We start from the raw sequence: 18,532 nt of genomic DNA on the forward strand, positions 1-18,532 counted from the left end.
AGCTGTGAATTGAAGGATATGTATTTGCACTTACCTAACACATATATTCTTATTCCATGATTCAAAAACGTTGTAAAAGCCATGGTATTAAAATATCAGCAACATTATTTATCAGAAAGGAAAAAGAAAAGATCAGACAGTATTTCTACACGGAAAGAAGACTCCAAATGAATATCCTGTTACCTACGTACGGATTCGTAATGGGCTGAACGCACACATTGTAGAGACATTAGGTATTTTGGGGAGCAGGCAAGATGAAAAATTAGCAACGCCTTCGCCGGGAATCAAACCACACGCACCTCTCAATTACGCTCTGAGCGTCAGACCGCCATACCACGAAGGCATGCAAAGAAGGTGGGAGAAATACCTTATAACATGACCGATAACAGACTGATAAAATGTATTTTTCCAAAAGAAACATTTTACAGTTCTGGAACTTTCCACAAAAGTACTCGAGGAAATTGAATTTAATTTCCTTAATTTGAATAAAGGTATAATAACTTCTGATTGTGACAGCAGGACATATGACAATCAGTAGTTATCACTCCAAATTACTAAGAATGTTAAACGCCATGCATTCTAAACCACATCTAAACAGCAAAGCTAACACGGAGTTCTCTCAATACTCCGAAGTCAGCTCTGAACTAACTAAAAACTAAAAACTCTCTGTATGGTTACTGAAATCTCTCTGTATAAAGTTATGCCGCGATATTGCAAATTTTGCAATGTGGCGGGCTCAATAAAAAATTTGCCCTAAAGGCATTTCACGTAAAAGTACATCAAGATAGATACGCAAAATACAAACAAAAAATTCAAATACAGAAATAAAAATAACTATATACAATATATACAAACATAGGAGTGCGTGTGTAGAGGTTAGGCTAGAAAATTTAAATCTTTTACGAGGTGTGCAGCATAAGGAACTAATTCCTTATCATCTTGTTGAACTTCATTTTGAAACAAAATAAAATTCGTGAGATGGTTACAAGTCGTAGTTTTCGGTAGACATTTCTATTGATTTTGTTGAGAAACTTGTCAGGTTTATTTTGTCAAGAATTTATTTTTAACTAATAGTTAATTTTTGGTACTTCCCTATCATTCTCTTTTCACTCACGCTTCTCATGCCAGAATGTAAATGATATAGCGAGCGTTTATTCAAATTAAGGTAGAAAGAAGTGCTATTTAAGCAAGTTTCGGAAGTTAGTTTTAAAGTGTGTCTACCTATTCTAGATCATGTTGTGCTGTGATTATTAGCCATTCGATTCTGTGGCGTTAAGTGCTTCTAGCCATTTAGCTTGTCCTGCCGATTTTTTTATAAATGAGAGCCTTTCCCGAACGTTAAATTATTGTGTGAGCCGTTAGGCTAATCTACCATATTTGAAATTGTTCAGCGTTGCGTATTTCTGTTAAGCGAGAAGTGCTTGGCTTATGTAAACACAAGTTGGGTAGTTGTTAACTTTTTGTTCGAAAATAAAGGTCTCATATGCCTTTCTTCTGACTTTGTTTTTGTTTCACAAAGCTAGAAAATAGTCTTTTTAAGGTCTATAGTATATGTTCCCTAAGAGAACTGGACTTTATAAATTTATCAATAGTTTCAATACTGACGTCCTCGTGAAATAATTTTTTTCTCTTTTTTTGTGCAAGTAGAAGTGTGCGTTAATAATGATACGAAAATATTTACTTTGCACTTTTTGGAGTTTGAGCAGGTCATTTTTTGGTAAGAGTAGTCCAAGCCGGTGAAGCACGGGTAAGGACAGGACGCACTATTGAGATATAAATGAGACGTTTCTTTCCTAACTTTAATTTAAATAATTGTCAATAATTGGAAAAAAACAGCTAGTGACTTTTGTTGCTTTATTTTTACCCTTTTCGATATGATCTTTCCAATTACGTTTGCTATTGAAAGTGATATCTAGATATTTGCTTTGCTAACTTTTGAAAAAATTTCATGAAGAAGAGTCAGGATGTTTTAGATAAAATATTCATGTGCTTTTTACGAATAATTAATAGCTGAGATTTATGAAGATTGATCGATATTCTCTATTTTTTTCACCAGTCTTCAGTTATTGGCATTAACTCCTGGAGCTTTCAGACTGCAAGGTTTGCGTAGTTCCCTCGTATCTAGAAACACGCTACAATTATAGTCATAAGAAAACCAGGAAAAGACGGGTCAACTACGAGCGGTTATAGACCAATCAGCTTACTCCCTCCTCTTACAAAATTATTTGAACCTATTATTGTAAATCGACTTAATAACTTCACAGAAAGTCACAACTTGCTAAAGAATTACCACTTTGGCTTCAGACCGGGTCATTCTACAGTTCAGCAAATCACAAGAATTACAGAAATTATTGGGCAACATCTAAATAAGAAAGAGACTGTTGCTGCCCTATTTTTGGACATCGAGAAAGCTTTTGACAAGATTTGGCATGCTGGCCTCCTTGTCAAAATGATAAATTATCAATTTTCCCCGGACCTTATTACCACAATATCCAGCTACCTGGACAGTAGAACCTTTCAGATCAAAATTAAAGATACTTTATCCAGTAAGAAAATTATTCAGGCCGGTCTTCGGCAAGGAAGTTTACTTTCGCCAATATTATTTTGTCTTTACATCAACGACATGCCAAATATCCCAGATGCTACTTTTGCATGCTATGAGGATGACGCCGCGATCATGTGCAGTTCTATCAGCCCCATCAGAGCAAGAGATAAGCTTCCAAAAGCCGCTAATATCCTCCCAAATGGTTTTTCACTTGGAAGATCAAAACCAATGCAACTAAGTCCCAAGTCATACTTTTTAGATACAACCTCAGAGAAGTGAACAGCATAACACTAGATGGCGCCACAGTACCAGACAGCCAGATTTTGCAAAGGTTGCAAAATAAAAATTTTAGAATTATTACACACTCACCGTTGTTTATAAGAAACACTGCAATACATCGTGGAATGAAAATCAAACCATTAGATAGCGAGATCTTAATTGTCTCACATAATTTCTACACCAAATGCGATAATCACGAAAATGAAGCAGTGCGTAGCATAGGAGATTATGACTTTACAGTCATTCAATGCTGCAAAAGACCAAGAACGATACACCATAACGAGTTATGGTGATCGGTGTACATAGTGTATATAGTGTTTTTTCTAATTTTCATTATTTACTCTTTATTACCTTTACTTAATTATTGCTGGCAAAGCGATATGAACTGTGCGTCCCCGGGAGTAGTACTTTGATTTGTATTATGTGTTAAAAAATTTCAACGACTGGTCAGTGCAACTATGTTTCGCCCACTTCTGTTATATGCCTCAACTACTACGCCCACGGTATTCTGTTAGCTTCAAGACACGGAGGAAGGAGGACGCTACAGCCGTAGCACCTACGAGGAGAAAGTTATGGCTAAGTTTTTATGCTACAGATGTGCTAAATTGCTTTTACGATGTGAAACTTCAGATTTTACTGAACTTCTATTCTATTCTTTCTTTTATACTTCAGATCTGTTAAATCGCTATTTTCCCCAAATTATGCCACTGTTACATATTGCCACAATGGATGTGATTCAGCACTTCAAGTGCATAGGTTTGTTCCAACATTTGGATTTATTTTTTACTTTTAGGATACCCACTAAGGGCAGATATAGATAGGTAAAGACTTCAGGGTCGTATACCTATTAAATTAATACCTTAAGGTAACATTAAGGTTAATACCTTAAGGTCATAGGTCTTCGCTTATTTAATAGGTATACGTTTGCTAATTTTGTTTTAAGGTTTGGATTTGCTAATTTGACTGCCAAAGAGAGTATCATCAACATAACTGCTTATAAAATAATTAATATAATTTACTGGTTTGGGAAAGTCCATCACGTAAAAGAGTAGAGGATAGGGCTTAAGATAGAGTCTTGTGGATCTCTCACGATTTCTGGTAAATCTGATTGTGCTTCACCAATAGTAACTGCAAATTTCCTTTTACTAAGGAAGTCCATAATTAGAAGTGGGCTTACTCTATGGAAGTTCAAGTTTATTTATGTGTAAATCAGCCCCTCATGCTAGACGGGATCAAATGCTTTCGCCACGCCCAGCATTATATAAGGCAACATTTTGACGATTATGTAGGGCCGCGCCAGCAAACTCAATAAGTCGTACTAATTGTTTAGTAGTATAAAGATTTCGTCGGAAGCCAAACTGTTCAAGTGGTAGTTCAAGATATGGTTTCATTCTACACAGGATAATTCTTTCAAAAATTTTTTCTAAGCCTGATAATAGGCTGATTGGCCTGTAACTATCTGGCCTATAGTTGTGTCTTTATCAGGTTTAGGTAAAAGGAGATTTTCGCACATTTCCATTTTTCAGGGAAGTAAAAAAATATTTAAATAAGCATTAATTATGCTCGCAAATTTGGAAACCGCATTTTTTGGCAATTTTTGATTGAAATGTTAGAAGTACTGTCAAAGCCTGCTGCTTTTTGAATTTTTAAGCGTTTAGTGACATTATCAGTTTCGTTAGGGGTTTCAAAATCAGGTCGGTTTTTCAATAATGTTGCTTTATTATTCATGTAAATAGGTCTATTGAGTCTGTTGAGTCCTCTTTTAACATTCGGATCCCACATAATATCTCATAATTTTCTAAGTTTGTTAGTTCGCCTAATAAGATCTCTCACAAGGCAATCTGTCAGAAAACTGGTCTTGCAGCATGATGCATGAAGTTTTCTCTAGAGCAGAATGGATGGTATTAGTAAGATTATGAATTGCAAGGTCAATCTCTTTAAGACTTTTTAATCCATCAATATTTGGACTATTCTTGTACAGTAAAATATAAAAGGTCTCCAGTCTGTAATTTTAGGAGTAGTATTTTCCTTAAACTTAATTGTACCGAGTGTAATCAAAATAGGGATATGGTCAGAAGTAACTTTGTGCTTAACCTCGTCTCAAGATGCCGAAGGCGATGAGTACAAAAGGCGCTCCTACATTGTAACGCTGCAACTTTTCTCGGCTGCGTTTCTTCTGTTCTTTCGGACAAGCATAGCAAGACTGCCACCCCATTTTCCCGTCAGCCCTTGACTGTACCCCTACAGTGTTCTTAAACTGAGATGCGTGCGCCCTTAGGGGGTGCGAGAGAAATTTCAAAAATTTAAAAATATAATACGAACGAAGCGATCGTGCATGTTATAAAAACACCGATTAGAATGTAAACAAAACCAGCCCATGGCGGCAATGATGATAAGTCGTGACGACATACCGTGGCGTTTCATAGCTTCATTTTTATTGCACTGATCATACAGGGGGACTTACTTCATTTAATCTTGTAAGGTTTATCCTAAGTTTTTAACAGTTAATGCTTAGTTTAAGCCACCTTCCTGTCGCTTCTTAATTTCAGATTACAATTTCCGGCCAGAACGTGTTTTTAGAATCGCAGTTAAATGCAAACGAAGGAAGAGAAAGTCTTTAAAGTTGAAGTTCAGCTGACTTCGTTAGAGAGCCAGAGATTCTGAACAGCACGCGTTCGCCTTTTAAGCTATTTTCTCTCTAAGCTATTTTCAGGATCGGCCGTACTTTAGGATTTAAATAGCGTCGCCGTTAGTTAGCGCTAAGGGGCCAACTCTAGTAGAATCTTGATAGCTTCAGCTATATCTTTTTAGTTAAGTTTTATTTCTTAGTATTCCTGAGTTCCAGCCCAAGTGGAAACTTTGCTGTAAACTCCAAGAAGGAGTCGACTGTTAAATTTATTTTGAATAATAAAGGGCATTTAAACGTTCTTGAGTTCTGCTCTCTGTCTACTGAACTAAGCGATTATTCGCTTACCAGTTCTTAAGATTCCTCATTTTTGGCTGTAACTTAAAGGTGGGAATCTTACAATCTAACCTCATTTCTCAGCACAACTCGCTTGTCCTCAATAGTCAGTACATGCAGTTAATGTAGTCACACTATCAAGGGCAGGACAGAAACTAGTTTAGACGTGTTCGCATACCTTGAATAAGAACGTAAACGAGGTTTGTAACAATATTTACTTATATTAAAATCATATTAAATTAATTTTATATAATATTTATTGAAATTAAATAAATTTACCCATTGATAAAAATGTATATAAAATTCCTTTACTTTTTTAAATTGTAGTAACCTTCGTCATGTCGATAAAGCATCAATGGAAAGTCGGTTATGTTGCTTATGGACTCACTTGCATAACAGAAAAAGATGATACCGAACGACCAAAATGTATTTTACAGTATGTTGCAAAACATTGCCGATTCCAAACTTAAACCCTCAAAGTTGTTAGAACATTTTAGTAATCAGCATGGTGGTTAATCTGCAGCATATAGTCTTAACATCTTGAAATCTAAAAGGGCACGATTTGATGCCAGTGGTACTATTACGAAATTTAACGTTAAACAGCCGAAAAGCCTTCTCTGGAAACTTCTTATCAAGTAGCATAACTTTGTACTAAGAAACATAAGAGCCATGCAATAGCTGAAAAACTAGTAATACCATGCGCAGTTGAAATGGCAAAAAATTTGTAGAAAATTCAACAAATTCAGCTATCGCATCATGTGATTCGATCGCGCATTGATTTCAATGCTGATATTTTACAGCAAATAGCAGAATATAACAAAACCGGCCCTTTAAAAATAAGCATCCAACTGGATGAGTCAACTGATGTTGATAATTGCAGTCAGTTATTAGTATTTTCGCGAACATTAAAGAAAATGAAATACTGGAAGATTTTCTAATTTGTGAGCCGCTTGATTCGTCGACATAAGGCACTGATTATTTTAATAAGACTACGCACTTTTTTTAAAACACCAAGTACTCATGAGTATTATAGGCTCACTTTGCACTCACGATGCTCCTGCAATACTGGGTAAAATTTCTGAGTTTATTTCATATATGACGAGAAAAATACTGCAAGTTACAATAACGTTCTCAATGTGTCATCGTCATGCACTTGCATCAAAAACTTTGTCAGAGAATTTGAAATGATATCTAACTACAGCAATGCATGTAGTTAAGTACAGCCGAGGACGAGCGTTTTAAAAAAAAAAAAAAAAACACCGTATTTTTCATGCTTTGTGCAAAGAAATCGCTGATGTTTCTACTGTGCTTCTGTATCATACCAAAATACGGTGGCTTTCTAACACCAGGGTTTTTGAATAGCGCGAAAAAATTATAGTTTCCTATTAACCAAAATGGTGATTTAGTGGAAGCTTTTGGAAATACAGGCGCATTGTTTTAGCCAACATAGCAGATATATTTAACCACAAGAATGAAATAAGCACTTCAATGAAGGGATTTGGTAAGAACGTAACAGCTACTAAAAAATTAGTTTCATTTATTGAAAAATTAAAACTTTGGAGACATTAAGTTGAACATGGAAATTTACTAAATTTTCCTTTGCTAGATTTAGTAGTTTGGAAAACAAACAAAAGAAATAATTATACCAGAAATTATAATACACCTCATTGAAACAAAAGCCAATTGCTTAAATACAGCTGATGACTTACGCATGACTCTTTCAAAAGAAGAGCCTCGTTTTAATAGAATTATTCTGAATAAACAACAACCTGGCCATTAAAATTTAAATATTGCTTTTTATGTTATAAAGTAATATATATTGTAAATAAACACGGCATTTTATGCAATAAATTCTTTTTCTTAAATAAAAAATATATACACATTTTCCAAGGGGATGCAAAAGCTTTTTCCAAAGTCAAGGGGGTGCTGACCACTAAAGAGTTAAGAACCGCTGCTCCATTAAAAGTGCCCTCGAACTCTGCGCATAGTTTCAATTATTCCACACACAGATCGTATTTTATTTTCGAGTGTCAAGATGTAGATACATCTTTTTACTCGACTTCTGATAAGGGTCGGGTGGGGGGAGAAAGAGTAGGGTGAAAGGAGTGTGGGAGGCGGATGAAAGAGAGTTCAATTATTCCGACCTGACCCTCAGTCGGACTCCTTTGTAATTCTTTAAGAAGATCCGGGAACCGCGATCTTGAAAGCATCAGTTGCTCTTCCGTACTTGTAATTTTATCGTTTACCCCTTGCAGCTTTTTCCCGTCGCGTTTTTGATACTATGGATTTACTATGTTAAACTATTAGACGTAAAATCTGGCAACATGAAAATAATGTAAATGTTTAGTTTTTGATAACTGGCATATTCCACGACTCGAAGAATTTTTCTTTATAAAATGGATTTACTGTAACAACTGTTTCTCACGCATCAAGATATTAACAATGCTATCAATGATCTGACAAGCTGTATTATTAAAGCTTACCGTAATGCTACCACTGTCTCCCAGCTTTCGCTCTACTGTACGAGACTTCCTACAAGCTTCTTAAAAATTGGCATCGCACATGGAATCCAGAATTAAAAAGGAACATTAATAGATTAAACAGAAAAATTTTAAAGCTTATTAATGACTCCAAGGAAAAAGTGATAGATAATCTTAACATAAACGACAGTTGCTAATACCTCCAAAACCTAAGAAGCACGTTTGCTCCATGCCTATTCACACAGAAAACGAAATTGCTTATTCGCTCAAAGAAAAAGTTAAGTCTTTGCAGAGCATTTTGAATTGCAATTTTCTCCCAACACTGATCCCATTGACACACAATTTGAAGAATACGTTTGAAGATTATGTTCAAGCATGGATTGATGCACCTTCTGTTTCTTGTGCTCCCGATTTTGTCACACGATCGGAACTCCAAAACATCATCAGACACCTGAATATTAATAAAGCACCAGGAATAGACGGTGTTATCAATAAATTACTGCGCAACCTTCCAAATAATGTGATTTCCAAACTTGGAAGTCTTCTGAATGCGTGCCTTACTAACAGATACTTTCCTGATCCCTGGAGCAAGCTACGATTTTTGATTTCCCAAACCTGCAAAAACGCAAAAGATCCCGATGACTATAGACCTATCAGTCTTTTGTCAGGTCTAGGAAAAATTTATGAAAATGTCATCCTCAAGGCCTTGAACTCTACTTGCACCTTCTCCCAGACGATCAATATGGTTTCAGGAAAAATCTCAGCACTACCAAAGCAGCTTGTTAGAATTACTGAATTCGTCGGGGCGGCGTTCCACAACTATCAGAGTGTTGCGCTCCTTATATTGGACGTGGCGAAAGCCTTCGACCGCGGCTGGCATTAGGGGCTCATTTACAAATTAGTTCAACTTGGGCTGAATCGGGACCTGATTCTCCTCATTACTTCCTTTTTCAAGCAGCACACATTCGTTGTCGCATATGGAAATGTCATCTCGAGACAAGGGTACGTCCTCCAAGGAAGTATCGTCGGTCTGCTTCTCTACTTGTATTATACCTCTGATTTTTCTCACCCAGGTCTTGTAAACTACTTATTAGTAGCCTGTTACGCCGATGATACGGCTATCGTTATCAAGTCTTTTAACTCTAAACATGCCATCTTTAAACTTCAGAACTATGCAAGCTCTATTGAAAACTGCTGTAAGACCTGTCGGGTTAAAATAAACGCCAGTAAATCTCAGTTATTTATTCTCTCCAAGACAATTAAGAGAAACAACAATTACAGAAACCTAATTTTGTTTAGCGAAATTGTTCCCATTGTTGCTAAAGCCAATTACATGGGAATCATCCTCAATCAAAATCTCACTTGGCATGATCACATTAACACTATTCGTAGCAAGGCTATTGGTATTATAAATAGATTTCTCCCAGTCATCGATAGATTTTCTAAATTAAGTCTCAGGACTAAGAATGTAGGAGGTAAGGCTCCTATATCCTTAGTAGGTACTGACCAGACTCGCTCTCTGTTGAGTAGATCTCAAAAAACGACCTGTTCTTCCATCTCGACTATAGCTCTGAGTTAGTTGCAAAAGAGTGCTGAAAGTAGGAGAACGCATGAAGGCTCCTCTATATAGTTGCCTTAGAATGAAAGAGTGAGACCGTATTTACGTTACCGGCCTTAACATTTCATTAATCTTATTTTTAACGAATTTTAGAGATAACTGAGTCCCTGATACCGGAAGTTTACCAAAAAATGTGTACTTTTTCCCATGATGCCTTTCGAAATCGCTGATGCAATGTAAGGTTACCAGAATAAATTTTAGAGCCAAGTGCATTGTTCAAAAGTAGCCAAGCTTTTGTTCGTAGTCGTATTATTAATATTAGGTCGTTCGCGTCGTGAATACGAATTGGAAGTTTACCACAAAGTTGACCCTTTTAAAATAGAAAAATTAAAAGTTAAGATGTATAGAAAGGCCAATAGGTTCGTAGGCATAATTATTCCTATTATGTAAAAGAGCTGCTTTGAGGAAAACTGTGAGAGAAAAAAAATTTTAAATTGATGATGCTTAGTGAATTGAAACTAGTGTCATATTTATTCTCATTATTCAAAACTGCTTTAGGAAAGATTTTAAATGAAGTATGCTATAAAATTAAATATGTTATTAATCTGTTGCTTTAATAGTTCATTAATACTCTTAATTCAGTTTTGTTCATCAGGCTTTTGTAATATTTAAATTAAACTGTATATTTTTATTAAACCAAATAAATATATATTAATATCTTAAAACTGTTAAAAAATAAACTTAAAAAAGTTACAATAACATTTTTTTTTAATATCATTTGTTAATTTGTTGTCCCAAGTAAAACTGAGAATGACTAAGAACTTTAAAATGTTCTGGTTATAAACCCATTTTATACCGTAAATCAAAATATTGTATTAAGAAAATACAAAATTTGAGAACAACCTTTAACAGAAAATTTAAATAAAACTCTACTTTTGAACATTGCTGTCTAAAAAAAATTTTTTTTGGGGGGGGCTCCTGTGTCAGATTCCCAAAAAATTAATAGTTTTATTTAAAATCTCTGCCGATTTATGCATTGTCATAAGAGTTATCATAAAGTCATGCATACAGTCATGCATAATTTTGCATAACATCTGTATATATGCACAGAATAAACGACTTCTTTTCCAAAAGGAATTTTTTCAATGATTTCTGTACATACATATGTATTTATCTCACATAACTAAAAAAGATTATCCGTAGAATGTTTATTGTATATGGGACTGCTATAGTTGTGCATCTCTCTTTTTATTGTAATTGCAGAACCAAATGTGTATATATACACACACACACCTTTACCTAGCCTTAATTTTCACAATCATTGGCCCTAGTCTATACTCCCAATTATCATTGAAATGCTTTAAATGATGAAAATAGTTGTGTTTTATCAATGTAAAACTTTTTTTTAAAATTATTTTGACAAATAACGAAATCTATTTTAATGCGATCTCCAGCTTCCTTATGTCTGCAAAAATATCTGGGACATTTTTATACTCATTATAAAAAATGAAATTATGAGAAGTTTGACTCCCATGTGACAAAGACTGAGCAGTGTTTTAAATTTCAAAATCTGCAGTTTTTGTATAATTTAATAAGTAATGTGATGTGCACATCAGATTTTGCATATGTATTTTAGAATTTTATACTCTTTAATTTACATCTAGTAATAATGTATTAGATTGAATTAAATTTTATAATATATGTTTCTGGTGTTATTTTTATTTTAATGTTTGAATTTGTGTTGAGTCAGAATACATACGTGTGAGCATCTCAGTTAAAGGATGAAAATATGACTTTTTAAGTAAATTCAAAATAGTTTCATTCAAATAATTTTGAAACTGATAAAAAGCTTTCAGAGATTTGTAAAATAATAATAATTTGTAATTGTCTCCCGAATCCTTCTCTTGTAAACATTGTATGGTAAAAAAATCTGAAAATATTAGTATATATGATGTTTGAATATATTCAAATCAAATAGATATTTATTGAAATTGTTTTGTTCTAAAGAGTTTATGTTCATAATGTATATTTTAGCATCTATAATCAGAATTACCTAAATCAAACTTATGTTTGTTTGTCCATTCATAATAACTGATGGGAAGCTTGTTTTAGTACCTGACAGATTGAAGGAAAACCAGCACCTGTATATCTAAGTGGGTAGGTATTGCTGGGCCTTGCTAAGTACTAAGCTTCCACCAAAATGGAATTTTGAAGAATGCTCTGAATGTGGTCAGAAAGTCTCCTACCACCAACCTCTCAAGGATTTCGCCTCACCTTCTGCTTTTAATGCTCCTTCCTAAACAACCATTACACACTTACATTACAACATCCATGCCTTCTTTGGGATTTGAACTCGAACCTTTTGGTATGGTAGGCAGCGTCATTAAGTACTATCCTGTCTGGGTGCTACAGCATAGTGTTGCTATAATGGAAGATGTCTTGTTCTGTGAAGACATGAAAACAATCACAAAAGAAAAAGATGCCTTTCTGCATGTGAAGGAATTCTTTGTGAAGTATGCTCTTTTGTCAATCAAAACAAAATTCAGAAATCGCTTGGATGCTCAAGCAGATATGCGAATTGCTATTAACAATAAAGTGCCACAATTTGAAAAAAAATATCCAATACAGAGGAATAGAAATAGTTATTAATTATTGTTTTGAAAAATTTATGCAAATATTAAATTTTGTAATATTTTTTTTAGTTCCATGTTTTATTTTTGTTTATTATTAAAATTTGATTACATAACTGTTTTCTTTTTCCTCACCCTCTTTAGAAACTTTGTTAGGGGCTGCAAGAATATAATTTTTTAGAACTGCTAGACATGGAAAAGTTTTGGAACCTGTGTCTTAGAAGATGATATTGTGAAGTTCAGTTTTGAACTAATAAAGAATACTGTATATGTACATATAAAAAAAATCTAATATCTATGTGAATATGTTTCAAACCTGTTTCTGAATATATATATATTTATTTATATTTACATAATACACTTAAAAAAAAGGGAAAATAACTAAAGTTTTCATTTAATAAACTAAATATACATGCAGGAGTAGTATTTGACCTACTCCACTCTCATGTAGACATTACTCATGCAGGAGTAGTGTTTGAGCCCAATACTGGCATATGTATATATATATATAGGAGTGAAATCATTAAGCAACTGGGAAACAAAATAATTTTGCCCTTTACAACATTAAATTTTTTCCATACATCTAAAGCATTCTTAGTTACATTGCTGTCATAAAATCTGGTCTAAATTTTTGTGAAATGTAAGTTAGTACATTGCTTATACCACATGTCCATCAGAGTTCTTATGCAATCATTGGTTGTATGCATATATTGGAGTTTAAAAAATGATTTAAAAAAACATGTAACTTCAAGTTGCGTAAGTCAGGTATAACTCTACTTGATATGGGATTAAGACCAGGAAATTAGCTAGATGCTTTTAAACATGGACTGTTTATTGTATGACATTCTAACTCGATGAAAAGGAGATTATCATTTGCTTATATTATACATTATACATATCAATAAGTGTGGTGTTAACTTATTCTGAGTCTTTACATGCGGAAAGATCTTGAATATTCATAATAGTGCAACTTTATACCTGTTACTTGTGGTGTTTATGTTGCAGCAGTATAGGTAATTATTTCTTAGATTCGATACATAAAACCCGAAAAGACAGATTCCTGTGGTTTACACCTTTTGTTTGCTTTCTATCATCCACATCAGAGCACTTTTGGACTGACAGATTTCAAGTGTCCTTAATGTACTTAAGCATAACAGTAAAAAAGTAGCTTATTTGAAGTTCGAATCTTGGCACAAGTGAGTCGGTTCTTCTGAACCATATTGATCAAGTTGCTGCATAGCAATGAATTATCTAGCTTAATATTTCAGAAAACACAAACAGTTCATTGTTTCTGGTAAAAAAAAGGGGATGCAATGTCACAAAATAAGCGAAATGTAATCACAGAAAAACGCAATGAAGTTCATTCACTATAACATAAATCAACAGTGCTATGTATTAAATCGATGAAGAATTAGCAATTTAAAAAAGACTGGAAGAAAAATAATAGATCAAATAAGAAGCAGACTATATTACTTAAAATGAATGACTCCTAAAATTTCTGGGCTGGCGTAAACATTCAGGAAATGTAGTGTTAGAAGAATTAATGTGCAATTTGAGAATACAGTCAATGCGTGGGAAGGTGCAGAAAGAACGTCTATGCATACAACGTCGAATATATAATCTTTGTTTGATCAGTTGACTTATGCGAAAACCGGTTCTTTGGAGAAATCAAACGAGAAACAGTGCTTCAAACGAAACATTTTCGTTTAAGTATAAAATTATCTCGCTAGCTAGGCGAGACGCAGTTTTCAACGAAACATGTTTCAGTTAGAAACATTTCAGTAGTACACTGTTGGCCATTAAAATAGCAACACTGTAAAGAAAAGCAAATACAAAAAAGATATTTATTGCAAAAAGATATGTATGGCATACGACGTGCAGTCTCCTCGCTGCCTCCAGACACATATACGGCCATCAGAATATCACACGCTGAACAGGGACATGTCTGAAAAGACAACATTGTGACATTCTTTTATCCAGCTTTGTCGTTTGGTGCACCAGAATCACTGTCTCTCTCTATGCTGCATTTTCAAGGGAAGCCAAAGTAGCAGTCATCGTGTTGATAGTTCACTCCGCTGCAGGGCTTAAATTTTAAAATTATAAGTGCCGGAGCCCTATGGAAGACCGCTAGCAAAGAGCAATAAAAGTAAATAAATAAATTAAATGACTATTAAACTCATTAATAATTTTAAAATTAAACAGTTAATTATAATCAAATTAATTAATAGCTATTTAATTAAAGTTTATAGATTTTATTCAATTAACGATTATTATATAATTCATTATAATTTAATTGATAATTATTAGATAATTAATTATTATTTATTGAAATAATTAAAACTAAAATAATTGTAAAGCGACAAATTAAAATGTCATAAGCGATTTTTAATATAATTTTATTGCTAAAAATAAAATTTTCGAGTTAAAATTTCTACGGAAATTGTTATTCAGTTACATAAAAGAATTGCCGCAGCCTTCTTATTTAGGGCTCCGGTGCACTCCGGCTAGAATTGTAATTTATCTTGAAAACTGAGAAGTACCAGAGCTGGGCTCCGGTGCAATTTAAGCACTGCTCTGCTGCAAATGTCGAAGCACCGTACGAGCGGATACTCGGCGTACTGCAAACATACCCATTTCCTAACTAATGGTTCGTTATGTGTCTGTGCGGTTTTTTTTTCAAGGCTAACCTCACAATATGTCTGTCCTCTCGAGCGTTAGTCAGGAGACGGCGTTGAGATCCTACATGCCGTTCAGTATGACCCTCAGCAACCCATTGATTATATATTCGCATGACAGTGATTGGATGTCGAGCAGTGCGACAGGCGATATCGCGGAACGATAATCCACACTCTCTATGGGAAACAATCCTGCCTCTACCATATTCCGACTCTTGCTGGTAAGAATTTCGTCTTAATATTTGAGGCATAACACGATATTCTGAGAAAACTCTGGCCGTACAAAGCACGTTCCGAATGAGAAATCCACTATGCAACTTTTTTTATGCAATACGTCAGATGTCTTTTCTCCCTCCTTGCATGCGCTTAAATTCTAATCCATTTGCATACCAAATCTCTTCTTCCTTTCACGTGCTTTTACCGTTCGTCGCATCATTCCTTCCTGGTGTTGCAATTTTAATGGCCAGCAGTGTAGGTGAGGACAAGCTCATTTCCCGAAAAAACAGTGTGCTTATATAAGCCTTCTCTTGTCTTACTTAAAACTGCCTGAGCAAGATTTATTCAGTTAAGCATATCGACTAACGTGTCAACGTTCTATAACTTTGACTACTTATTTCACAGTTTTGTTTGCATTAGCTAATGAGAATGTATCCGAATACTCAATATAATCCAAATGAATAAATTCGACAGTGACTGCATTACCACTTTCATGGGAACGGACTGATCTTACTGATGCATCGTCTGACCTGAGAACCAGAATTCTGACAAGAGTGTAATACAGTTAGAACTGTATTGTTACTAAGTATTACAATAAGGCATTCAGAATCACCAAAAGGACAGACGCAGAGCTAGAATGGCAGTTTCTGGGAAGGATCGTGGGATAGCAAGAGTTACTGCAAATTAGTTGAAAGCTTCTACCATTCAGCATCACTTACCTACATACTCTAGACGTGTAGTTTTAAAAAACAGTGTTGTAAGGAAAGGTGGTTTGAATTTTCGGCGTCTGTTGCAATATCCATAACTCCTAGGCATGGAGAGCAGAACAGAACACTGGAGACGAGCTCCTGCCCTGTATTAACTTTCAGAAAAAATCCTCAGATCTGCAGGAGACCATTCAGGCGGACGTAACTCACGCGGTCTCCTACGGACTTTATATATATAACATTGGACGAAAGATAACGCTCAGTCAATAAAAGTTCCAGCTGGGTACCAGTCCTGTTTCAATGATTATATTTGATGTGTTGTTCCATCTACTAAGTGCACCAGAGGACCGAAGAGCCAATGACCCAATGAAAACGCCTCATATCTAATCATGTTGCGACCTACAGTCAATAGGCAGACAAGACAGTGCCATATGGTCCCTGCAGGTCCTGAATGATGCCATATGGTCCTGAAACATTCTCTGAATGAACGTAGGTTCTAGTCCTGTAAAGACTGATTATACGTGGCCGAAACTGCTTATGTATAGATCTTAGACAGTAGCTTCCCGATTTTCCGACGTAGATCCCCGGAGAGGGGGCATTGAGAGCAACGTTTATTCTGGTGTTGCGGCTGATAATTTTCGAATGTATCGGGTTAGAACTGGATCATGTTCTGCGATGAATTATGATTTTCGTTAGCTTGGGATTCATACGTGAAAGAAGATTGGCTTACCTTAATTCAGCATAGAAGTCCCAGTGAGCTGTGTACCCTTTGTCAACGTAAAACAACCATACCTCTGTATATACTGGCATTATTATCTAGGCAGCCAAATTCTATAATAACCAAATTTGTACTGATCTTTCGCAGCACTTTAAGAGCCCAATGATTTATGGACAAGATCCTGCCAACTTCTGTATTGCCAAAACTATGGCATTTGTCAGCGATCATCCTTGAGCAAGATAATAGCCAGCTGCATGCGGCCAACGCCTCCAAGGAATGTCTGTTTAATATTACAACGTCCCTTTTGCTTGCCAGATCTTCAGTTTTTTCCCAAAAGTGATATGCATGAGGCGTGTTAGGACGACAGTTACAACCATTTGAAAACGCGCATAAACCTGATCAACAATTAAAAACTCTTGTCATCAAGTTTCGAAATTATGTTTCAATTTTGTTTCTGAAAGTGCTTATAGGATTGAAACCAAAGAATTGAGTTGGCACTATTTATGTTCGGAAATATGCTCTTCAGCCAATATGAGATCAATTATGCACGGTGACTATCGTTCTCTTGAAAGTTAACATTAGCATCTGGTGGATAGCATCAATGAAGGAGTGTACGCAGGGCCAATGGTAGGTTCTTTGCCCCACGGTGCAGTCTTTGCTGTCTTAACTTCTGCCGCCCAGTGCCTCCCTAAATTCTAAAAAATTTGTCTTCCCTAAGTGCTACCGCCCGGTACGGCTGCACAGGCTCCGAACCTGGTCCTGAGTGAATGTGATCGGCAGCGATATTGTGGTAAGCTGTAGTGCTAATAGCTGTTTTCTGAGAGCATAATTTCATTGCCGTCAGTGAATAGTTGTCTCTTTTACAGTTGTCTTTTTTTCAATCGTCAGGAGTTCACTTTTAGGGATCTTGGGCCATGTTTATCAGTCCCTCTCCGTGGGTCCTTCGTTGACGTAGGGAAGAGACGGCAATGCATGAGTTGGCTGCTCTACTTATGCGAGTTAATCGGACCTGACCTCGCCCACGCTGCTCACTTATTCTGCGCATACGTTGGGAGTGGAATATGGAGAAAATTAGCGGCCTTCACAGAACTATAAGCACCGTTCTGTTCAGTGCGCGCTCAGGCGCGGTAGGGATTCGTAACGATACTACCAAGGTCTGACTCGGGCTGAGTGATCGCTAAATAGTTTTTAGACACCCTTTGGTGTCACAGCATTCAATGCTGTATGGCTTATTGCCGGGTCGGAACTATTTTAATCTTTATGGCATGGTAGGCCGCCAGATTCGGGCAGAACAAAATATCGCAGATCTGTAGCGACAACTGATGAATGCTTGGCAGAATGTGTCGCAGGATGACATTAGGAACCTCTACCATTCCTTGCCTCGACGAATTAAAGCATGCATTGCCGCCAGAGGCGGTTCGACCAACTACTAACTTGAACACTCAGTGGGTGATTGTGAGCCATGAACAGGTACTATAACTTTGACCTTTTAATCAGTTTATTACCTGTGTATGAGTCATACATATATTCAATTTCATCAAAAACAACCACTTCCTTCATGGTGCTTGGATTTTTTGCAAAAGAGTGTAGTTTGTGTTCCGAAGTATGCTCTTCAATCAATTTGAGACCAATTATGCATGGTGACTAAGCGTAGACTCATAGGCTTCCATCGTATTTTCATTTCTGTATTCTCATTCCTCTTGCATGTTTCATGATGATCATATAATTTTTCTAAATGCACACAGCTGATGGTTAAAGTACT

General features: G+C 35.7%; 1 protein-coding gene across 2 annotated transcripts in view; it reads left to right on the forward strand.

Moving 5' to 3' along the window:
• Nucleotides 1-10,124: 10,124 nt before the first annotated feature.
• Nucleotides 10,125-18,532, forward strand: part of Mys45A (SDA1 domain containing protein Mys45A) — a 127,340-nt gene continuing 118,932 nt past the window's right edge. The window contains exon 1 of one of the 2 annotated variants that reach the window (XM_085824046.1): nucleotides 10,125-10,243. Coding sequence is in view for 1 of the 2 variants with exons in the window: in XM_085824045.1 (XP_085680171.1) it covers nucleotides 10,322-10,399 (78 nt within the window). In the remaining variant the exon portion in view is untranslated. Of the gene's footprint in view, nucleotides 10,400-18,532 lie in introns of both variants that reach the window. The other variant, XM_085824045.1, reaches the window with a different exon arrangement.

The sequence above is a fragment of the Stegodyphus dumicola genome, chromosome 9, assembly GCF_044657685.1.
Source record: "Stegodyphus dumicola isolate Sdum_Otavi_A_Nest chromosome 9, ASM4465768v1".
NCBI classification, from domain to species: Eukaryota; Metazoa; Arthropoda; class Arachnida; order Araneae; family Eresidae; genus Stegodyphus; species Stegodyphus dumicola.